Genomic DNA, 24,888 nt, shown 5'->3' on the forward strand with positions numbered 1-24,888 from the left:
TTCACAATTGCTAGCCTGAATTCCATCTCCGACATCTTGGTTATATCTGCATCCATTTGTAAATCTGTGGCATAAGTCATAATCTCTGAGTCTTTCCTATTTTGGAGGTTCCTCCTTCTAGTCATTCTGTTGATGGGTGGTTGAGGGAATGTATAGAGTCCAAATTATTGACCAGAACCCAAGCAAGATGCACCTGTTTTCTTTTTTAAGATTTTATTTATTTATTTGACAGAAAGAGACACAGCAAGAGAGGGGACACAAGCAGAGGGAGTGGGAGAGGGCGAAGCAGGCCTTCCACTGAGCAGGGAGCCCGATGCAGGGCCCGATCCCAGGACCCTGGGACCATGATCCGAGCCAAAGGCAGATGCTTAACAACTGAGCCACCCAGGTGCCTGAAGATGCGCCTGTTTTCTAGGGACCTTGGGGTTGCTGGCCTCTTGTTTTCCCAGCCTGTCTTCTGGGGGAGGGGCCTGCTGCGCTGTTACTCAGGCAATCCTGTTTGGGCGGAGTTGCCCTGCCCCCCTGTGGCGGGCAGTGGGCTCAGTGGGAATCAGTTTTGGGGGCTTTTGTTCTCTGGGCTTTCCGCGTATTTTCCGTGAGTCAGAGCAGAAGAGACCGTTTCCAACCCTCTGCCTCAGAGCAGAAAGACCACAGTCTGTTCTTCAGTGAGCTCTCCAGGCCACACTGTCTCCATTTCTGTCTGTGCTGCTTTAAACTGCAGCGCACTGGGTCGTGCACCCCTCTGCAGCGCTCCCAGTCTTGCCTCCAGGTCGGGGCACGTCTCTGCCCTTTGTGCTTCTAAAACCGCCAGCCACTCCCAGTTCATGTGCATGACCCCGCCACTCTGGGTTTCTGCCCCGGGGGCTGCCCTAACATCCTTTCCCCGCCACTACCGGTCTGCGAGTCTGTGCCCCGTTCCCAGAGAGCTAGGCTGTCGCTCACCAGTGGTGTAGGATCCCCACGGCCAGGCACCCTCCAGCTGCCGTTTATCTCCGATATCAGCCCGCAGAATCACGGCTCCCTGCTTTGTACATCGAAACCAAGCACCTGCGATATTCTGTTTGTAGAGATCCAGATCTTCTTACATCTCAGGCTGATTTCGTGGGTGCTCAGAGTGGTCTGGTAGATATCCAGCTCAATTCTGGAGACCAGTTGAAATAGGGTCCCTTACTGCTCTGCCACCTTTTCCCCAATTAGAAACCAGCTTTTAAAAGGATCTCTACTGGTGATTCTTATGTGCATTAAAATTTGGGAAACACTAGCTAATAATTTCTAGAAACACACCTGAAAGTTATAGGAATTATAGACCTGGTTCTCCTGACAAAAGCTCATGGCAGAAAGTTATCAAAGGCCCTTATATATGCAATACCTACTTCTGCTAAAAGTTTCTTGGTAAACTATATATTTTCTTATATTCTTATATATTTCTTATATTCTTATATATTTCTTATATTCAGACCATGGTCCAGTCTAAATAAAATACCCAGTTATGTTGGATGAACACTATGGCTTAACTAACTTTCCACATTGTTTGCAAAAGCTTGTGGGTACCACCTTCTCAATTTTAAAGCATTCTTTTAGAGTGATATCTTTCACTGTGAAATTAGGTCATTTTTCTACAAAGAATGTTTTCTGTCTGCGGTAATGTTGGTTTCAGAAAAATTCATGTATGTAAAAATGATGGTGGTTTTGATATCATCTTTTAGCTAGCCTCTTGAAAAACACTTGGCTGTGGCAGAGTTTTCTTTGTGGTCAGAGAAGAATTCATTTTTCTGTGTGCTATTATGCTGGCAACTGCCTGTGATAACTTACAACTCTTAAAGCCAAGTGTCATACTTGATAAAGGACTAGTATGCACAGTATATAAAGAACTCTCATGATTCACAAATCAAAAAATCCAATTAAAAATTGTCAAAATATTTTAACAGATACTTCACCAAAGAAGATATATGGGTGGCAAATAAACACATTAGTAATAAATATCATTAGTCATTAAGAAAATGCAAATTAAAACTCTAATGAGATACTCCTACACACCTATTAAAGGGTAGAAAGAAAGAAAGAAACAGACTTGACAATATCAAGTCCTAGCAAGGGTGTGGAGCAACTGTAACTCTCATGCATTACTGGTAGGAATGCAAAATGGTATAGCTACTTTGGAAGACAATTTACTAGTCTCATAAAACTAAACACTCACTTACCATATGACCCAACAATCCTGTTCCTTGGTTATTTATCTACCCAAGATAAATTAAAATATACGCTCACATAAAAAAATTTGTACATGAATGTTCATAGCAGCATTATTAATGATAGCCAAAAAATGGAAAAAACTGTATGTCCATCAACTATTTTTTTTACTTTTTATTTTTTTTTTTAAGATTTTATTTACTTGACAGATACAGCAGGAGAGGGAACACAAGCAGGGGGAGTGGGAGAGGGAGAAGCAGGCTTCCCACTGAGCAGGGAGCCTGATGAGGGCTCGATCCCAGGACGCTGGGATCATGACCTGAGCCGAAGGCCGACGCTTAACGACTGAGCCACCCAGGTGCCCCCTGTCCATCAACTACTGAAAGGATAAGTAAACGTCAGTACATTCACAATGGACTGCTAACTGGCAATAAAAAGAAAAAAAAAAACCTATTGATACATATAATAACATGGATTAATCTCAAATGTGTTATCCTAAGTGAAAGAAACCAGACTCAAATGGCTACTTACTGTATGATTCCATTTATATGACAATCTGGAAAAGGTAAAATTATTAAGACAGAAAACAGATGAGTGGTTGCAGGGGCTGGGCATGGGGGAGGAGACTGACTACAAAGTGGCATTTTTTTTTTTTTTAGGCAATGGAAATGTTTTATATCTTGATTGTGGTGGTGGTTACATGACTGTGTGTGTTTGTCAGAATAAAAGAGTTGAGTTTTACTCTGTGTAAATTATATCAAAACTCTGATTAAAAAAAAAGGGCAAACTTGGACATAAACTGATCTGACACACAATGCTTTTCTGAATTTGAATTCCAGTTAGTGTGTGAAGCTTCCAGTATTAGAACTCTGTAGGCGTTCTGGATGAGTGCTTCTAGCAAGCACTTTGCAGGATAGTTCCAGCTTATTAAGCTGTAAGATAGACCAAAGGTGTTAGAAACAAAACCTAGTTCTGATGTACAGTCTCCAGACAGGGCTCCCTGTGGTGAGGAACAAAATAAATTTGGCCCCACTATGCTGCCTTTCATCCCTTCCCTGCAATCCAACCAGCCATGCCATCATTAGGATCCTAATGAACCCTGTGGGGCTTCTATGCTTAGATCTCAGGTTGTTTAAGACACTAGTCTGTCCCAGGACTTTAAAAACTCTGGGCTAGAACAATGTCCTCAGCACTAGAGAAGCACTTTGGAATTAGGCTGCTGCTCCCAGTCAGACTGAAAAAATAATAGAGAAGGCCAAGTTTGGCAACCCAACTATCAGCCTGGTCTAGCTCACTTAACACAGTTTCTTATTAGGAAAACAGAGGGAGTCCCCTCTCTGTTTACCAACCTCTTATATTTTGCAGGAAATCTCTAAGTTCCTGGCTGAATTATTGAGAGAAGCTCTCTGAAGCCAATGAGTTTCAGTGTTAGGAATGAGAGCTTCTAAGAGTGGGAAAGTGGATGGGCGAGGCTAATATGCAAATTCATAAAATAGGGCTTAGTTTCAATTTGTACATTCTCTAATCTGAAACAGACTCCTCTACCTTTGCTAGGTGATTGACTCTAGGGACAAAAAGTTTGAGCTTCCAAAAGTACACTTGAGTTTTTAAATGGTAACCCACCACGGCAGGAGCTTTAGATTACTTTCATAGTATGAGAAAGGATTTTTTTTTTTTACTCCAGGCACATTCTTTGGGCCACAAGTTAGTCTACAATTTTATTAAGTACCTATTATTTGTCAAGATTATTAGGCACTTTGTGGGTGGAGGGAGAAGTTGTGAAGGGGAGACCAAAATGACTAAGACTTAGTTCTAAGACTTAGATCCAAGTACCTTACAATTTAGTGGGTGCAAAATATAGTGCATCTATAGTTAGAATTTTTGTTCCCATGGAACTTTGATTAGTTTGAAGTCAAGGGGGAGAAGGGCATTATTATGTCTATTCAGAGATTTAACAGTTCCTGAGCATCTAAAAGATTCAGTCTTGCACTGGCCAACACAGTGGAAAAAGGAAAGATCTTTGCTTTGAGTTGGTGGTATATGGATGTCTTTAAGAGTACTGGGTTTAGGGGTGCCTGGGTGGCTCAGTTGGTTAAGCATCTGCCTTCAGCTCAGGTCATGATCCCAAAGTCCTGGGACAGAGCCCTGTGTCAGACTCCCTGCTCAGTGAGGAGCCTGCTTCTCCTTCTCCCTCTGCTGCTCCCCCTGCTTGTGCTCTCTCTGTCAAATAAATAAATAAAATCTTAAGAAAAAAAAAAAGAGTACTGGGTTTAAGGGTGCCTGGGTGGCTCAGTCAGTTGAATGACAGACTCTTGGTTTCAGCTCAGGTCATGATCATGTGGTCCTGGGATTGAGCCCCACGTCGGGTTCCGAGTTTAGAGGGGAGTCAGCTTGAGGATTCTTTCTTTCCCTCTCCCTCTGCCCCTCCCCTGTCTTTCTCTCTCTCTCTCAAATAAATAAATAAATCTTAAAAAAAAAGAGTACTAGGTTTAAATCCAGATCTGCAATTTAATAGCTGATATGACTTTGGCTGGTCCTCTCATTTATAAAAACAGAATAATAGTAACATCTCATTGAGCTACTATGTGAGTTAAATACACATACATGTAAAAGCTTTAACTTAGTGCCTGACACAAAGTAGATGATCCATGACTAGAAGTCATTACCATTATTACAGTGTCCCTGGGGAGACAGACCCCATAGGGAAAGAACTTGAAAACACAGACAATAACATGCAAGTGATAACATACCAATGAATACCATATGAATAGCTGTATGTTTTACAGCAATAAAATAACCTGCAAGCAAATCCAAAACATGTTTCATTACTCACAAACCCTATTGCATAAGTCTCAGGTAAGAGTCTAGATTACTCCAGGCTAAAGCCATGAACTTTTTGAAATTCAGCACTTAAGATCCAAAAGTAAACAATAGATTGGGCAAGGTCCTAGAGAGAAAAGGCAGTTTTTGTGGTGGGGCCTGCTTTATATTTAGTGATTATAAATTTCCTTTGACAGATTTTAGTGGGAGTGACTGTCTTACAAAATTCCAACACAGAAATGTTTTCTGGACAGTCTTGTCTTTGGAATACATCGCCACCTGCATTAATTTTAGAGGACTCCGCCCCAGCTTTTATTTTTCCCAGATGTCTGATGTCTAAAACCTTATAGGTTATTTACTTTTGTTTAATAATTTTTTCTTCCCCAGTTGAAAGGCAAATATCCCTGATGGAGGAGTCAAGATCCAACACAATGCTGCTTAATCCCTATCCTTGCCCTTACTTTATACTGTGGCTACTTTGATATATAAACTAATCCTGATTCTAGACTGTCTTATATGGATCTCCACCTCTTGTGACTATATGTAGTTTCCAGCTTGTTTGTAAATTCCTCCAGGGCAGAAATTATGTCAAAAGATTTTGTAAAATATTGGTTTACCTTAATCCTTATTATCCCTTACCTTAAACCTCTATAGGATAATTCAACATCAAAAGTAGGTGAATAGTAAAGAGTAAATTATTATTGTTGATTATTATGACCTGGTTTCCCTTTCTATAATCCTGAACTGTAATGTGTTTCTCTAGTATTTTCAGAACTAGAAATTACAGAGCAGCCTGTGATTATAGCAGACAGTTCCAAACCTTCTGGAACCATTTCAAAAGGCAACATTAGACTACAAATTAAGAAGGAAAAAAAAAAACAAAACACCAACCTCTGAACAATCTCAGAAACTGATCCTTACTCACCAAGAAGCTTAGATATAGCTGAACAGACTTGTTCAAAAAAGAATCTTGTTCTCTTCCTGTCTCAAACGTTATCCAGTAAAATTTATTTTCACTTTGGGTGAATCTGTAGCAAAGCCCACTCATAAGACATTTCAATGTCTTGCTTGGTCTTTCAGTACTCACATGGAAATGAGTCATTAGCATGGGAAGCTGCTCTACAGAATCTTCTAAAACAAATCCGTTTGTTATTTCATTAAATATAAAAAAAATTTTTTTAAGTAAACTTTATGCCTAATATGGGGTTCACACTTACAACCCCAAGATCAAGAGTCACATGTTCTACTAACTGAGCCAGCAAGGCATCCCAAATCCATAGGGTTTTGATCTGCTAAATTTGAATCTAGACTACCAACAGACTTATTTCCCTAATTTTTCAGTCTAATTTTTTTGTCTGTTTTTGTGAGTTTAGGGTTTGGTGTATTTGGCAAAAAAACACATCACCAAAAAACAAGTCATTTTTCATTTCTACTGAATACTGATTTTTGAGAAAATATATTCAAGGAAAAGGTAAAGAATTGCTGGAGAGGCCTTTATAGCTTTTAACTTGGGTTAGTGAAAAAAAAAAAGTGGAGCTTAGGGAGTACAAGTGGGGTTAAGATACTTTGGAGTCATCAAAATAAAAAGCAGGAGCTACTTTTGTGCTTTGCGGGAAGGGGAATGGAAATGCTGGATTAGGAACAAGGCTCACCTAGGACACTTGGGTTGTTAGGACTCAAGTCACAGCACTTTCCAAAAATCTGAAAATGAAATGGGGCAGGGTTTTCTCATTCTTGCCCAAGGTGAGGTAGCTCGAGCTGCGATTACCTTGAGTAAATTAATTCTGTGAGTAGAGTATTTACTCCCAATATGTAAGGGGGTACCTTATCAGGTATGGGGTAAGATGGAAGGGAGGGGGTGAAAACAAGTTCAAAGACATAAGGGGATTTGCCCAAGTGTACTAGTTAAGTTTTTAAGAGAACCAGGTTTCCAAATCGATGTACTTGGCAGTACAAGCTGCCTCAGAGACTGTAGTAAGACAACGATGACTCTAGGGTTAAACTCTTCCATTGAGGTAGCATGCACCTCGGATGTGTGAGGGCTTCTCAGAAGAGGCAAGATTTGGGTATTTTCATAGACTAGAGCAAAAATCCTTATGTCGGGGCTTAGGAAATAATGAAACATGCTAAAAATACGCTTAAAACACCCTGAGGGAAGTTCATTAACGATAACCAAAATTGAGTTTAGAAAGAATAAAACTTTTTTCTCATTTTTCTACTGCCAATTACAAATAAGGTAATGAAAATATTCTTGACTGAATTTAAAAGACGCTGGATGCGAAGAGAGTACAGTGGGTCAAGAGAAAGAAGAGAGAGGCGGGTCCGAGCTCGTGGCACCGCCGGCCCCACCTCCACCCGGATCCGGGGAGAGAAAGCTCGCCCCCGGTCCCCGGAGCAGGGCCCCACCTCAGCGCTCCCACGGGATCCTCGCTCTAGCCCCGCCTCCGTCCGGCTCCGCTCCATCCCGCTCCGGTAGCCCCGCGCCTCTGCGGCGAGTGAGGGAGAAGCGAGGCGGGACTTCCGGCGTTTGAAAAACTTCCGGCGGGAACCGGAAGATGCGGTCATACACACAGAATCCCGGGCCTTCTGACTCGCCGGGCGGGAAGGTGAGCTGAGCGTCCGCCTTGGCGGTGTTCCTGAGGGCTCGCGTGAGCCCGGCTCCCGGGCTCCGGTATTTTGGGGCCATTTAAAAAGTTCGGAGCGCTCATTTGGGAAATAACATCCCTTTTTAAAGTGAGAAGTTTCATTACATTTTACAGTCTGCGGTCTGTATCTTCCAACCTACACCCGGAAAACCCCTCCTAGCTGCCGCGTGTCACCTGGCGCGTCTTCTCAAATTGCAGCTCTTAGCGCGTAGGGGTAGACATGGGAAAACCCAGGCAAACCTAGATTATCTGTATACCTCAAGTTATCAAAGATGGGGGAGGAAGCACCCTTTTCAACTAGCACATCATGGCCTTGACTGCATCCACAGCATCCTCAGCAGTGTGTCTGGCATATAGGAGGCGCTCAGTAACTCTTGAGGAAAGGAATGAAGGAATGGGAACTCTAGGCAACTTTCCTCGAACCTCCCACGCGCCAGAATGTTATTAATATGTTTGTGGAATGGGAAACAAGCCTAGTCTTGCTGTTTGGGGCTCTGGGTTCTAGCTACATAACTAGAACATAGGTTTTCCCTTTGAGTAAACCATTTCACTTCACTGGATTTCAGGCTTCTGAGATTAAAAAAAAAAGACTATCTGATTTCTCAGGCTCTTTCCAGGTGTATTTCTTTATTTTTATTATGGAGGGATCTTTGCTGACATTCCAAGCACTTCATTTTGTACTCAGGGAAACTTCTTTAGGTGCCTCTTAAAAAGGTGTTCCCTTCTGCTCTTAAGATTTCTAATTGTGGTTTTCCCAATTTTAATGTAATATTTGTGTCTGCAGGTTTTCTTCATCCCCCCCTTCCCTTGATTTTTACTTGCCCTAGTTTAGTGCCTCCTCCCTTAGTAATATCACAGCAACTGATTTTGAATATGCTCATGTGTCCACAGAGAAAAGACAACTTTGAAAATGAAAAATCTCAAGCCACTAAGAATAGGAATGTTCTTCTATTTCATCACTTTAAAATAATAATAATAATAATAATGAGTGCCTTGTCTGCTATTGCCTAATAGTGATGGGGGAAAATGTATACTCTTCTATAGAGACCATGTTGCATATATTCTTACGTTCATTTAATAAATAGTTATTAACAGCTATTAAGTGCTAAGCTCTGTGTTATGCAGAAGTGAGTAAGGCAAATGTGGTTTCTTCATGGTGTTTACTGTCATGCAGTAAACATGGAGGATGCAGACAATGAACAAGGATAATTATAGATTTTGCTTTATATAGTACTGTATGAAGGAATTAAATAAGTACTAAATTATATAGTACTGTATGAAGGAATTAAATTAAAAAAAGGAATTTAATTCCTTTAATTTCATTTTTTTAAAAAAACCCATTTTAGGCCTGAAATGCTGAGCTATAAGAGATGAGAAGGAGCCAGGCTATTGATGAGCAGGGAGAATAGTGTTCCAGGCAGAGTGAACCTGCGAAGGCAAAGAATCATGCTTGTTACAGTGACTGAAACAATGTGACTGTGGCTGAAGAGCTGCAGCACAGGGTAAATGTGGTTAGAAAGGTAGGCGAAGGCGGCATTTTAGAAGGCCGTGGTAAAAAATATGATTTGCTTCTAAGTGGATAATGGAGTGGAAAGCCACTGAATGGTTTTTATTTTCTAAATGGTCTTTTGGGTTGATATATGGAAAATGGGTAGTAGAGGCAAAAGGGGAAGCAGGGAAGCCAGTAGAGGCTATTATAATAGTCTAGATAAGAGATACTGTGGACTAAAGACTCACTGGAGATCATAGAAATTTAACCTATTTTTTTTAAAGATTTTATTTATTTATTTAATTGACAGAGAGAGACAGCATAAGAGGGATCACAAACAGGGGGAGTGGGAGAGGGAGAAGCAGGCTTCCAGCCGAGCAGGGAGCCCGATGTGGGGCTCTATCCCAGGACCCTGGGATCATGACCTGAGCCAAAGGCAGTCGCTTAACCAACTGAGCCACCCAGGCGCCCCTAACCTATATTTTGGTGGAAGAATTTATGTTATTTACTAGTAGACTGGTTGTGGGAGGTGACAGAAAAAAAGATTTGCAAGGCTTTGGCTTAGCAAATGAAACTTTAGAGGATGATAGACGTATTCAGTATTTTGGTTGTGGAGATGTGTATACATATGCCAGAACTTACCAAGTTTGTACACTTCAAGCATGTACAATTTATTGTATATCTATTATAGCTCACTGAAGCTGTTAAAAATTTTCTAAGGTTCTGGCTCAGCCATCCATTTAGGTGGATGTTGGTGTCATTTACTGAGATGAGAAAGACTGGAGTAGGAATGGGTTTTAAAACAAGAAATGGTTATCAAGATTTCATTGTGGGTATGTTACATTTTAGGTAACTTTGAGGCATCTGCACAGTTTCATAGGCAGTATGGATAGTTTATTATGTAAATCTGTATCTTTGGCAAGATTGGAATGGAGATATTCAGATTGTTATTAAGTAGGTGATACAGATATTTAAAACCATGGAAATGGATGGAATTTTGTTAATCTAACAAATCCTATGATATAAAGAAAGGGGACATGGGAGGAGTGGGGATGGAGAAACTTCTCCCACAAACATTGGTTTTTAAACTGGAATATGAATATTCTTGGGATATACCTGGCATAGGCAGTTTTTAAGAAATAATTTCTAGGTCCTTAGTTTCTGTATATACTCTTTCTAAAGCCGATTGACCTATGTGCTCATGCATATTCTCTTCTCCCATGCATATTGACCTATGTGCTCATGCATATTCTCTTTTCCCACCTCCCTTTTCTTTTTTTAGAGAAAGCACGCCCATGCACATGTATGAGGGGAGGGGAGAGGCAGCAGGAGAGGGAGAGAGAGAATCTTAAGCAGGCTCCACACCCAGTGCAGAGCCTGCTACAGGGCTGGATCTCACAACCCTGAGATCATGACCTGAGCCGAAATCAGAGTCTGAAGCTGAACTGACTGAGCCACCTCGGCACCCCCCCCCCCACCTCCCTTTTCAAACTCATTATTTTTCTGCTTGTCAAAAGACAAGTTTACATCTTACTCATCTTTCAATGGTAACATTGCTTCCCGGGTGCCTAGTTAAGGGGCATTTGGAAATACTTGTTTCAGGGAAGTTTTCTTTAATGGGTAATCAAAATTTTATGAGACTGCCAAGGGTTTGTCTACTCCTATTTGTAAACCCATTTCTATTAGGGATGAAGTATGGAGTGAGAACTGGTGCATGGTGGTCTGTAAGGGAATGTTCTGAATTCAGGTATATTGTAGAATGGGGTGGTGGGAGTAGATGATTTGGTTGGGTTGTTTGTTGGGAAACTTAGTATGTTTAGGTTTTTATTTTGGGGCTGGTCAGATTGTCCAGAGAAGTCTTTCCATTCTCCCTGGAAGGTAAGGATCTGACTAGGAGCTTGGTGGGAGAAGAGGACTGGGGGGAGGGGTCCTCTATATATTTAGCATTCAGTCTGTGTGGTTCCCATGCCCACAACTCTACTTGCTGTCCTCTAGTGCAGAAACTCTGTTTTATCCTCTTCAGTGAATAAACCTCCAGATGTTTTCCTGGGGCAATTGCTTAATAGCATGAAGTAGAGTGGGGCCTCTAGAGATATTTCTTTGCCTCAGATAGCTTACACCAGCCCTTAGTCCCTTCATCCATAGTTCCAAGGTATTAGGTACTGCTTCTTGTAGTTTTTTTTGAGGATAGTGCAAAGCAGATTGGTTTGCTTCTGAAAAGCTCCCACTGCCTACTTGGAATTTTAATTTTTATGTAGTGAAATCTGTCTTTTTGGCTTTTGAAATTTTGAGTTACGCCTAGGAAAACTTTTATTCCCCCACCTCTACTCCAAATTATGAAAATGATCATCTTTATTTTCTGTAGTACTTTTATAGTTTATTTTGTACATTTTATTTTTATTTATTTTTTAAAAGATTATTTATTTATTTATTTGACAAAGAAAGAGACAGCGAGAGAGGGACACAACGAGGGGAAGTGGGAGACAGAGAAGAAGGCTTCCCGCTGAGCAGGGAGCCCGATGTGGGGCTCGATCCCAGGACCCTGGGATCATGACCTGAGCCGAAGGCAGATGCTTAATGACTAAGCCACCCAGGCGCCCCTATTTTGTACATTTTAAGTCATTAGTCAGTGTGGAATACATTTTTGTTCAGGATGTCGTAGTAGGACTTAAATACTTGTTTTCCTCCAGAGGGGTAGCTTGTTGTCTTAATACCACTTATTGAATAATTCATTTCTGCCCTGGTTTAAAATGCTACACCGTCATACACTAATTTTCTCCGTTTGCATTTTTGTTTTATTCTGGTAAAGTACATGTGACACAGAAATCAAAAGTTAACCATTCCTTTATGATCAATATCTAGAAGCACTTATTTGAGGAAGGATGACCTGCATAAACATAAAATGTCACAAAGGGGGGTGAAGGAAAAGATGGAAGATTATCTTGTCTACTTCCTGGAGACCCTTTTCCTTTTGTTCTCCCGCTTTACTCTGAGTGCTCTCTTGGCTAATAGTGCTACACTTCCTGGAATTGAGCTATGGAACCGAGGGCACATGTTCTGTTTTTTGAGAACCTGTTTGGTATTTCTGTGAGGCATTCCTTTCTCCTCTAAGTGGAAGTTAGAACCAGAGGCGTTGTAACATCTGACTGGTTTAGAAACTTTTTTAAATGGTTCCAAGCATGTCAGAGTCTCATGTAGTTTTTGTGGTTTGATATATACTCTTAAGGTAATAAAATATACTAGCTAAAGTGAATTTGCTTACTTCCTATATTATAGGATGCTTCTGGTTATTTGTCTCAATTTCTTAAAGCACTAGGCTTTTGAATTTGGTAAATATTTTCTGGGGACATTGGTGATTTGTTTTTATTTTCAAATAAGTGTTTTATTTAAATACTGTAAATTTTATTATAAGGGAATGGATTATCTTGTTTTAGGAATAACCTGGCTGCTTCTTCAGTCCATCAACATCATTTATTTGACTGTCAACTTTATAGAAAGGCCTTTCTTTTATATTGTGAGAAGATAAAGAAGTGGGGAAATATTTCTTACAGTTTAATAAAGGATTTTATAATTTGCTGACTGATGAGCCATCTAATAGCACTTGTGGTATATGCAAGCATATAACTCTAACGAAACTAAAAATTGTCACCCTGTTGGAGCTTACATTTTTCCAAAGATGGTACATACTCATCAGGCTTTTAAACCATTCGAAGGCTGTTAGCTGCTCTTAAAGTTGGCAGCTGCGTGGGAGGGGAAACCAGTGTTCAGGCTTTTGAATGCTTCTCATTTTTTTTTTCCTGTGGCACTTTTTAACAGCAGAGCTATTGGAGCATTAGTTTTGAATGGCACATCACTTGGTAGACAACGTAAGTGATCAGTCATTCAAGTGATTCAGATCATGCTGATTGTATATTCTGTTTCTTCCAGATGTCATCATTGCCAAGAAGAGCAAAAGTAAAGGTCCAGACTGTGGTATCCAAAGATGAATTCTCTTCCTTGTCTGAATTGTAAGCATATTGGTTTCATATGGGGTTAGGAGAATGATGTATATTTTAAGGAGGAATGCATTTTGTCACTTACTAATGAAAGTCATTTGTATCTTTTTCCTTCTCTCATGAGACAAATGTTTATCGAACTCATGCTGTGTCTCAGGTGCTGTTTCAGTGTTGGTGTTAAACTATTGAACAAGGAGAGAGAAAGTAACCAACTAAATATATAACATGATACTTACACTAGAATATGAGCTCCATGAGAGCAGGGGGTTTTTTATATCACTTCAAAGTAGGGTTTCCCAAACTCAGCACTACTGATCAGATAATTCTTTGATGTGGAGACTGTCCTTTGCATTGTAGGATGTTTAGCAGCATCCCTGGTCTCTACCAACTAGATGCCAGTCACATCTCCCCAGTTGTGACAATCAAAAATGTCTCCAGACATGGCCAGATATTCCCCATGGGGGCAAAATTGTCTCCGGTTGAGAACCTCTGCTTTAGAGCACTGTAGTGTTTGTGCCCTGAAGATATTTGTTAAATAAGTGACTGATTAATGTTAGGCAGTAATAAGTACTCTAAAGGAACATAAAACAGGGCAAGGGAGAGCGTGGTCAGTGGTTCTGGGCAGGGGACATCTTGGATATAATATTCGGGAGAGTTCTTTTGGAGGATGTGGCAAGAGGTTTAAATGAAATTTGGAAGTACTATAACTTGTAAAGATCCAAGTAGAGGGAGCAGCAAGTGTGAAGACCCTATGGCAGGAACAAGCTTTGTGTGTTCAGGGAACAGTAAGACCAGTGTGGCCAGACAAGTCACCAAGGCAGAGAGTGATTGGAAATGAGATGGGAATGGGCAGGACCTAATAGGCCATGACAGAGCATTATGGTCTTATTTGAAGTGGTGTAACTGAAGCAACATGAGTTTGCTCCTTGGTGAGTCACAGATATACCAGGTGGGGTTGTCATGCAAAGTAAACTTTATTTGCAGCAAATAAAGAGATCATGGGGAATAGCTTTCAAAGCCTCCAAGGAGAGTGAATGGGTACCTTTTGTTTATGGTTAGGATGAATATTTAGATAGGGAAGCCTTGTCATCTGTGTAGAGGCAGGCATCAGGTCGCGCGTGCACCTTAAGGAATCATGCCTATACATACATTGAGTGTCATATAAATGACGCTGAGCCTCCTCTTTGGGCAGAGATTTTAGTATTATGATGAGGTAAAGGTAATTGCCAGTCATTCCAGGGGTCGCTCCAAAGTCCATCTGCGCAGGCATGAGTCAGGGGTGTAGCTCAAAGGAGCTGAGTGGTCTGGGCCAGTGAGAGGTCTTGTCAGGGCAGTTGCCATCACCTGAAGGGTGGTTTCTGGTTTCATTTGCCTGAGTTAAGAGGTAAGCTGAAAAGAAGAGCTTAAGGAAAAATGTAAACAAAGCAGGTGGGCAATAAAGGTCAGGTCTTGGGGTCTAGCTGGTGACAGTGGGTTGGAAAGCCATTGGAAGGCTTGGGGCAGGGATGTGACGTGCTCTGGTTTACATTTGTAAAAGATCATTCTGATTCCTTGGTGACCGTAGGGGAGCAAGAATGGAAGCAAGCGGTCAGTTAAGGAGATTACTGTAGAAGTCTAGGGTCCTGGAAGTGAAAGTGGTGAGAAGTAGTCTAATTTGGGATATATTTTGAAGATAAACTAGACCATATATGGGGATGGATTAGATTTGGGGTGTGAAGGAAAGACAGGAATTTGGGGAAGACTGGAAGAGGATCAGGTATGAGGGTGGTAAAGTCAAGGGTTCTGTTTTTGGACTTGGTAAGTTTGAGATGATTGTGAGGCATCCAATGAAGGTAGATATACAAGTCTTGAGCTCAGGTCAAGTGGGAAAGGGAGATAGAAAATTGAGATTCCTCTCTGTTCCACTATCGAATAAGATAAGGTCGTCTAGTAAGATTGCTTAGAGGAGTTCTGAGGACTGAGTCTTAGAGTATCCCAATATTGAAAGGTTGGGGAGAGGAAGAGCGGTAAGCAAAGGGACAAGGAGAAGCTGGAAAAGCTGCCAGGGAAGTAGGAGGAAAACCAGGGGCGTGAAGACCTTGGAAAGACCTGGAAGGTGTGAAGAATGTGTTGTAAGAAGTGACGGCCAGATGCCAGTAATAGGTCAGGTATGGTTAGTGGGAGATGACTTAAAACTGCCTTACATATAAAATAATTCCTGTTCTTATGTTTTTCTTTCTGATACCTGAAAGCCCTTTTGTATCTGTCATGTGACTTTTGCATTGTTGCCCTATAAACTGGGGTCCACGCTCCTGCTGGAATGAAGTTGTTCTGCTAGTTTGGAGATAGTATGAGCAGAACCCTGGTTTTCTGTTTCCTTAGTTTTCTAATTCTCCCTCCTTTCAATGCCACTGCTATGTGTTAGGTGAGTTTAAATGATTTTGTTTGTTTTTGCCTACTCTTAGGCTTTGGTTTGCATCTGCTTCTGAAGAGAACTCACTGGGGGCTGGGGGGAACTATCAGTGGCTTGACCTAGGATAGCATAATTTAGAAGAAGTCATTTAATCAGGTTTTTGCCTCTAGGCAGAACATAAAACCATTCAAAAAGCGAGATACCCTATTCACTAGCCTTAGTGAAGGAAGTGGTTGTCCTTCCCAACAAAACCGACCTTTTACATTGGGGGTAGACGTAGATTTAAGTGGGTTGGCAGGAGCATGATGTTCCTTTACCAGAGTTCACATGGCTATTTTTCCTCTGCTGTTGCTGTGAGTTTGATTCATGGATTGTTAGAAAGTACTGTAGCTGCACCTGATCCAGTCTAGGAAAGAAATCCATTCTGTGAAAGGGAAAAACAAAACAAAATGAAACAGTTAATTGAAGCATTTGGAAGGGTCTTGGTGCTAACTTTATGTAATTTAGGGTGTTTCCTAGCACCATTTCCCATTCCTTAACATTGGTTTGAATAAGTAAATTTGATTATTACTTAGGAAATTGTTTAAGCACTTTTTGCTGTTATAATGGCAAACCTTGCAATGACTATGGTGTGACACCACTCAGTAAATTGCTTAAGGTAATAAATGGTTTTCTCTGTTTTGAATGTGTGTGTGTGTGTGTGTGTGTGTGTGTGTGAGGGGAATGGAGGGATGCCTAGCCTCTAAATATCACATCCCATCCCCCTCTCACTCACCAGAGGGGAATGGAGAGACCTGTGATTCATAGCATATCAGGGGCTATTGGTCCTCGATCAACTCTTATTTTAGTACTTAGCTATATCTGTTCGTAGCCTGTGCTCATATCACTCCATTTTATATTAAACACCTCCTACCTTATTTTTCTTTCAAGAAGCATGTTTCTTTTGCCCTTAACATTTAGCTTCATTTTTCCTACATATTTTTCTGTCAATTTACTTTTAGATCATCTGCCTCTGAAGAAGATGACAAGGAAGATAGTGCCTGGGAGCCCCAAAAGAAAGCCCCCAGAAGTCGTAAGCAGCCTGTTTCCAAAGAATCCAGACCAAAGAGGGTGCCACGAGTGAAGAAGACCATCCTACAGATCAGTGATGGCTCGGAAGGCGTGGCTGTTAAGGAGGAGCTGGTAGGTGCTTGAGTTGGGTGGAGGGAACTCTATAGTGCTTTCCTAATTGGTGACGCTACTTTCTCCTTACAGAGAACAGAACAGTGTAAGTAGTTGACAAAAGTACAGGGCAGTGGCATTCTCTACTGCAGGCCGTAAAGTATTTATCATTAGACCCACTGTGTTGGAGGGGAAAGAATATGTATCAACAATACATATTGATGTATTTTGCTATAAGCAAACCATGTATTTATACTGATCTGGATTAAAACAACAACAGCAATAAATTACAGGCTTTGTTGCATTACAAAAAGTGTTGTGCATTTCCAAAATCATTCTCTATGGTATTCCGCTTAAGAAACTGCTTCCATGGTACATTTGAAATAATACTCTTTCAATATGCAGTAGAAACCTGACTTTTCAGGGACACATTTATTGTGTATAGTAGAGGACATTATATTGTACCTGCTTTGCTCTTAGGGCTTTTATTTAAATCAGTCTTTCTCCTGTTATTTAGTACCTCTGTTTCTTCATCTTTACATACAAGCTTTTCACTGAACACACTTGAATGGGTGAGCAGGCTTTACCTATAGCTGAGAAAGTATTGACTTCTATCACCTTGTTGGCAAAATTTGGAGGTTTTTCATTAAGCGTGGCATGGCTGCACCTAAAAAGTAGCTTGATTGCCTAACCTACAAAATAGCTCTTAGTTCAGTGGTTTTTGGCATTAGGGTCATAAACCCTTTGAGAATCTGACAAAAGTTATGAACCCTCTCTTCAGTAGAATGTGCACATGCCTAGCCTCTAAATATTAAAATATAGCTCAAGAAGGTACAGCTTAAGAACCCTTGTGGTGATTTCTTGATTCTTCCAGTAATGCTCAGTTATATGTGTATAAAAAAGAATTAGAAAGTCTTTCACTTAAACATTCTGGGGGTTTTTTAAATTTTCTTTCAGAATTGCCAAAATTCACCCATTTTATACCTCAGCGAGAGCACATGGAGCATGTTAGAAGACTTCATTTCATTAGGTTTGGCGTTCTGCTCTGCTGTAGTCACCATTGAACAAAATAATTGAAAACCTTATTTTCGGTAGAACTAGAATTGGTAGCCTCCTTATAACTATTTTTAGCAAACATCATAGACAAAATTAATCGTTATTTAGCCTCTTCCTCTCTATGTTGCTGGCATTTACCAAGCCGGTGGCCACTTTAGCTCAGCTCCACTTCTCATCCCCTGTCTGCCACCTTCTGCTGTTGTTCTTGGGGATTTCCCCTCCATTGGGATGAACTCCCTGGGGCCTTCTGTTCTTGGTTCTTTGACCTCCTCATCTCCAGGGACTGTGTCTTCTCTGCCTTCACCACCCCTCTCAGGAACTCAGCCTGAATTTTGCCATCATCAAAAACTGTGCTACTGACAATCCTTTTCAAGCATCCGGCATTCGGAGCACCATCTTACCATTTTCTGTTCTCCCAGCTCACTGTCCAGGTGCCCTCATGGTCACACTTTTCCAGCCTTGTCACATCTTCTCTTTGGTAGCTCTCAACCCGGGCAGCTTGAAAAAATGCCAGTGCTGAAGCCCCTGTCCTAGACCAGTTAAACATGGAAAGGATTCTAGGGGTGGGGCTGAGCCCGAGCCTCAGCAGTATTTCTTTCCTAAAGCTCTCAGGTGACTTCTGTGGACAGCCAGGGCCGAGGGCTACGACCTAATCCTTGGACTCCAGCGCTTCACCAGATCTGCTTCACATATCACTATCAGTCAGCCCTTTTCTTTTCCTACCTTACCTAGTCCAGGCCACGGAATGTCTCATTTCAGTCACTTTTTATTAGTCTCACCAGTTCTGCCCTTGTTTCCTTCAGTGACACAGGGCCGATCAGAGCCGACACCGGGTGAGCCATCGCCTCTGCTCTGCCAGCACCGAGCAGCTGACTCTTGCGGAGAACAACCTTGACTGAATTTGTTTCCCTTTAGATTCATAATCTCAGACCTCAAAATTACACTAAGAATACCTGGTAGACTCCTTCCTTTTCTCTGGCAGATGTGTTTTTCCAGTTTTTTTTCTCGTTTCTTAAACTTCCTAAATTCCTTTCTCTCCCTCTCAGCTGATGACATTGCCTTTTACGTATTTGCGAACACAGGAAGCTCATTATCTCACAACCGGGCTAGCTATGTTTGGGTTCCTCTTCTGTCCTGTTATGATGGAGGAAGTGTCATCCTTCCTGTCCGGGATTTGTCCCACCGCTGGGGCTGTCATTGCCGTCCCCTCTTGCTCAAGGTCTGTGTGTCTTCAGTCATCTCCTTTCTTTTCTCTCGTCAACTTTTATTCCAGTGGCTCAGTTGCTACAGAGTATAAAAATGCTTTTAAATCTAATTTTTAAGAAGCCTCCCTTCAGCTCCTTATCCGTCTCCAGTTATCTGTCAAGCTCACCCAGTACAACACAGGCCAAGGCCAAAGCCTGCTGACTGATTTGACTGGAAAAGACACAATGAGCTACTTTTTTGCTTTAGATAGTTGACTGCTTTCAGAGACAGCAAAAAGAAGAATAGTCAAATTCTTTTTGGAGTCTTGGGTTTAGTCATAGGCTACATAATAACCATGTGGAGTGTTAAGGCTGATTAAAAAAGCAGTGAAGGCAGAAGAAAATGAACTTTGATTATTCAGTCTGCCAAAGATTCAGGTTGAATGTAAGGAAGGAAAATGTTCTCATGGAGGCTTACTAAACTTGAGTATATCACTGAGACAGGCTGTAGAATCTTAGAAGCTTCATAAAATGGAGAGATATTTCCCTATGTTTCAATAGTTTAGATCTACCTCTTTCAAACTTTTGGTCTTTGAACCGCTTTACACTCTTAAAACTTAATGAGGACCCCAAGGAACTTTTGGTTATGTGGGTTATTGATATTGATATTTACCATATAAAAATTAAAAATGAGAAATTAAAATATTGATTAGTTTTTTAAAAAACCTAGTATGTGTTAATGCAGCTAATTTTTATTTTAATGAAAAATAAGTATATGTTTTCCCAACCAACAAGAAAAAATTAATGAGAAGAATGACATTACTTACATTTTTACAGATGTCTTTAATGTCTGACCTACTAGAATATAACTGAAATGTATAAAGAAAACCCACCTCCACACAGATATGTATTTGGAAAAGGGAGACGTGTTTTAAAAGCTTTTTCAGATGGATATTCTTATTTGATGTGGTACCAAAACTCAGTAAATGGTAGTTTCTTAAAAGTTTGTTTCATTGTGGAATCTGAAACCATATTAATGAACTTCTTATACTCTACTACATTAAAATCCACTGGTTTGTGTTATTTGAATGGGTCTTCTACCCATGCATGATTTTATGACATATATCGGTCATTTGAAAAATATCGGTTCACCGATTTATGCAGCTCTTCCAAATGTTAGCATCTTTCATTATCTGATGTCAAAAAAACACATTTGTTAATATAACCTCCAGTCTCATCACAGTGTTGGGAAGCTGTCAAGTTCACAGTGGATACAAATTTTCCAAAAATTCTAATTTTCCCTTTTAAAGCCTGAAATTTACTACTGGTTGCAAATGTCAGGTGTTTCCTTAAAGTGACAGTCTCAGTTCATTTCTGAAAAAATGTCCACCAGATACCCAAGTCTGAATAACCATAGTTTGTCAGTCATTATTTCAAGTAAAAATGGTGCTTTATGGAAAAAGAAGCTGGTTTGGTTCACAACTGAAACGGATGCATGAGCGTTTTTGTTTGAGATGACCACTGCACATCCGTATGCACTGGTGTGCAGCAGAAGTATTTTATGTGTACTCACTATTTCAGCATAGAGTATTAAAAAGGTGTGTTTTCAAGGCCTGAGACCTTAAAAATTAACCTTTATTTATTTATTTATAAATTAAGGCTCCATGCTCAGTGTGGGGCTTGAACACACAACCCTGAGTTCAAGAGTCACATGCTCTACAACTGAGCCAGCCAGGCGCCCCTAAAAATGAATAATTTTTAACGGCTTTGTTAAATGAAACTTACATCGTTTTGCTGCAAGTGTGGCAGTGAAGGGAACAGTGATTGCTACTATTGCTTGGTGCCATTGCCTTGGGGTTTGCTACCATTGCTGTTGTACTTCAGTGAAATGTCAACAGAAAAAGGCAAAGCATGTCTTAGCATTATTATGAATAGAGTGTGACCTCGCAGACCCCCTGGAAGGGTCTGTGGACAACACTGAGAAACACGAGGTAAATCTTGCCTGAAGACTACACAGAGGATGCCTTAAAGTCTTTATGATTGCTGACTTTTCTTTTTTTCCTCTCGGTCATTTTACTTTTTCCTCATTTCTTTGTCTACTTCCTTTTCCCTCTACTAGGAAGTGGTCTAGTATGGTAGTGGCTCTAATGATGGTGGGATCTGCAGATGTTTTAGTGCTTATCATCAGCCAGGCAACATAACATGTTCAACACTTCGGTTGTGTGAGCTTTCATAATCCTCACAACAACCCCTCAAGGCAGGTGCTGTTACTATCCTAACTTTATAGATGAGAAAGCCAAGGCAAGAAATGTGAAGTGATTTGCTCATGGATAATAGATAGTAGGTGATGGAACTGGGTTTCTAAGTTAGCAACATGATTTTGTCAGCATTTCAGGAACCAATATATCTCTCATGGGTGGTTTTACCTCAGCCATGCTCATAAGAGGGATGTGTAAAACCAGAGTGCTGATTTAATAATTAATGATTTGATATAATAATCACAAGAACATGAAATTTTTTCTGACTGGTAGTGTCTCTCCTCAGAGGTTGAAGTAAGTAGGCACTTAAATAAGAATCGGAAATTTACTTGATGAGCATGGGTCCAGACTGGGAGAATTAGATAAATCCATTCTATTGGATTTAATGAATGCCTACTGTGGTCTAGGCATTATGTTTGTCACAATGACATCAAATGTTTTAAATGCACGAATCTAAGGTAGTCTGATGTATCTGTCTCATAGGAGGGCTGTCTTACCATTGGGACCAAAATACTCAGAGTCTGTTTGCTAAGCTTTCCTCTTCCTTGTACATTGCTTAGAAGAATGCTGATCATCTTTGCTTTTTACAATTCCTCTTTTTCTGCTGCCCTATGGCTGACAGACAGCCCTCTGCATGGTTGACACCTTTCTTTTACTATATCAAGTCATTTGATCAGGTTATTATCAACTCTTACGGACATAGGAGTCATTCTATTTTTATATCTCTGTTCTTATCCATTATGTTTCAGCTAAAAATGTAATATTCAGAGGGCTATCTAATGTACATCATTTCCAGGTTAGGTAGTGGTGGGTGGGTATTAGGTTGGGGATGCTCTTTATAGTAGTTCCCAGTATTTTCAGTAGTCAGTAATTCTGGAAAAATAACCTGATAGGAGAGAAAATTGAATTTGACTGAATAGTTTGGGAGTTCTTCTTTTATTTGAGTTTGTGCCATCTGCATCTGCTTAGGTAACCAGAAACAGGCTAGCTTGTGAAATTGTAAACTCCATACAGGTAGGGTCTGTATGTTATTTACCACTCCAGTGCCAAAATGAATGCCAGGTGGTTAGGGTTAGGGTTAGCTGTCATGAGGGGGGGTGGTGGAGAGAGTGGCCCCTGGACAGTAGTGTGGACTATTATGTAGATTCTTCCTAAAGAAAAATGCCTGACACCACTCTGCTGTCATGCTGTGTTTTCTGTTCCCTTCTGTATAAATTGGTGGCAGGTATAGTCTGTTGAGTTTTAGGAGTGTATGAGTGTTACTTTTTTCCCCCAAAGGGTTGACTTTTGATTGCAAGTTTTAAATCTTGGTTTTTCCAGCATGCGTAGACTTATCCTTTACTCATTTTAAAAAATGAAACTTTTTATTTCTAGATAATTATAGATTCACACACAGTTATAAAAAATAATACAAAGATTGTGTACCCTTTAATTTCTTCCATTGGTGCATTTTACAAAACTATAGTAAAATATCACAACCAGGATATTTATATTGATAAAATCCAGAGATCTTATGAGATTTCTCCAGTTTTTTTGTATTCATTTATTTGTGTATTTCTGTATGTTTAGCTCTGTACAATTTTATCACATGTATGCATATGTGTATCCCTCATCCAGAATGGTTCCATCACTACAAGAATCCCTAGTACTGCCTAGTATTTGCCTTTTTGTAGCCACGCCCACCTCCCTTCGGACCCTTACCCCCATCTTGACCCCCCCAGTAACCACTAATTTTTTCGGGAATGTTATATAAAGCATACATCATTAATGTTATGTAAATTATAAGGTATGTAATTTTTTGCAAATTGCTTTTCCCCCCTTCATTCAACATAGTTTCTGTGAGATTCTTCCAAGTTATTGTGTGTTTCAATAATTTGTTCCTTTTTATTGCTGAATAATATTCTAGAGCATTCGGTTTTTTCTTTTAATTCTCCTGTGTTCTATTTGTGGTTTGATAGAATAACTCTGTGGCTATTGCTGATGTTGATTTGGAAGACAGAAAAAATGAATTGGATAGTGTGAAGACTCTGAAAACAAAGACAAAACGGAAGAATTCAGCTCAGTTACCTTCGGGTCAGAGGACCAAAAAGCTGAAAGTTGATGAAGAAACCAACATGGTCAACACTGCTGAGATGCCATCCACGAGCACCGTGTGGGAAGGTGCATGCAAGAAGGAAGAGAATGAAGATGACTTTACATTTGGTCAGTCCCCTTTAAAGAAAATGAAGACTGAAACATGTCCTCAGGGGCAGCCCGTGAGGTTTCCAGCAAATGCCAACAGCATTAAAGAGGAGGTGGAAATGAACTGGGACATAGTACAGGTATGTGTAGTCATTTTAGTTTGTGGGGTTCCTTTCTTTTTGACTAGGATAGGAGTGCCACTGGCTAAGAAAGGGTTGGGAGTTTTCAGGTCTCTTTTCACTTTTGCCAGTGATTTCTTTTTTTTTTTTTTTCTTATTTTATTTTATTATGTTATGTTAATCACCATACATCACATCATTAGTTTTTGATGTAGTGTTCCATATTCATTGTTTGCGTATAACACCCAGTGCTCCATTCAATACGTGCCCTCTTTAATACCCATCACCAGGCTAACCTATCCCCCCCACCCCAACTCCTCTAGAACCCTCAGTTTGTTTCTCAGAGTCCATAGTCTCTCATGGTTTGTCTCCCCCTCCCAATTCCCCCCCTTCATTTTTCCCTTCCTGCTGTCTTCCTTTTTTTTTAACATATAATGTATTATTTGTTTCAGAGGTACAGATCAGTGATTCAACAGTCTTACACAATTCACAGCGCTCACCATAGCGCATACCCTCCCCAATGTCTGTCACCCAGCCACCCCCATCCCTCCCACCCCCCACCACTCCAGCAACCCTCAGTTTGTTTCCTGAGATTAAGAATTCCTCATATCAGTGAGATCATATGATACATGTCTTTCTCTGATTGACTTATTTCGCTGAGCATAATACCCTCCAGTTCCATCCACGTCACTGCAAATGGCAAGATTCCATTCCTTTTGATGGCTGCATAATATTCCAGTGTGTGTGTGTGTGGTGTGTGTGTGTGTGTACACCACATCTTTATCCATTCATCTGTCAATGGACATCTTTCGCCAGTGATTTCTGGAGGCTTTGGCTACTGGTTCCTAGTTCCTATCCTAGGTATGCTGTTTCATATTATAGCTCATCATCATCAGCTCTTGAGCTAAGAGCTGTGACCTCAGGTGAGGTGGGTCTCTGCCATGGTGTTTTGGTGAACGTGACTCCATAGAGAGATTACACCAACAGACTGGGCCCTCATAAGTTCATTGTGAAGGTTTTGTTTTGAACTTGGACTGTATTTCCCTATAAAAGTAGTGTGAGTGATTAGGACATTGGCCATTAGTACAGCTCTAATTCTTAAAGTAATGTTGTAATATACTATAAACAAGGTCTAGAAATTTCTTAGGAAAAGTCTATATGAATTCCAACTTGAGCTGCCTTGGATTTCTCCCAATTTCTTGGTTGGCTTTAGGGATGGCAGAGAAGACCTGAAGAGTGATTTTTAAACGGTGATTCTCAACCTTTTGTCTGTGCCAACACACACTGGGAACGTTTCAGACTTAATTATGGTAGTGCCTCTCAGGGTAGATGCGTGTGACCTGCCTTCCTCTTGTCTGTCTATGGTGATTCTGATGGGTACTCCTTTCCCTTCTGTGA

General features: G+C 40.6%; 1 protein-coding gene across 2 annotated transcripts in view; it reads left to right on the forward strand.

Annotated features, from left to right (window-relative positions):
• The first annotated feature begins 7,565 nt into the window (after nucleotides 1-7,565).
• SRBD1 (S1 RNA binding domain 1) overlaps nucleotides 7,566-24,888 on the forward strand; it is a 207,301-nt gene continuing 189,978 nt past the window's right edge. The window contains exons 1-4 of one of the 2 annotated variants that reach the window (XM_028104085.2): nucleotides 7,566-7,616; nucleotides 13,072-13,151; nucleotides 16,533-16,713; nucleotides 23,149-23,511. In XM_028104085.2, the coding sequence (XP_027959886.2) occupies nucleotides 7,566-7,616; nucleotides 13,072-13,151; nucleotides 16,533-16,713; nucleotides 23,149-23,511 (675 nt within the window). The remainder of the gene's footprint in view (nucleotides 7,617-13,071; nucleotides 13,152-16,532; nucleotides 16,714-23,148; nucleotides 23,512-24,888) is intronic. The other variant, XM_028104086.2, reaches the window with a different exon arrangement.

Source organism: Eumetopias jubatus, unplaced genomic scaffold (assembly GCF_037043125.1).
Source record: "Eumetopias jubatus isolate StellerSeaLion01/CBP00866 unplaced genomic scaffold, mEumJub1_p1.0 scaffold_9, whole genome shotgun sequence".
NCBI classification, from domain to species: domain Eukaryota; kingdom Metazoa; phylum Chordata; class Mammalia; order Carnivora; family Otariidae; genus Eumetopias; species Eumetopias jubatus.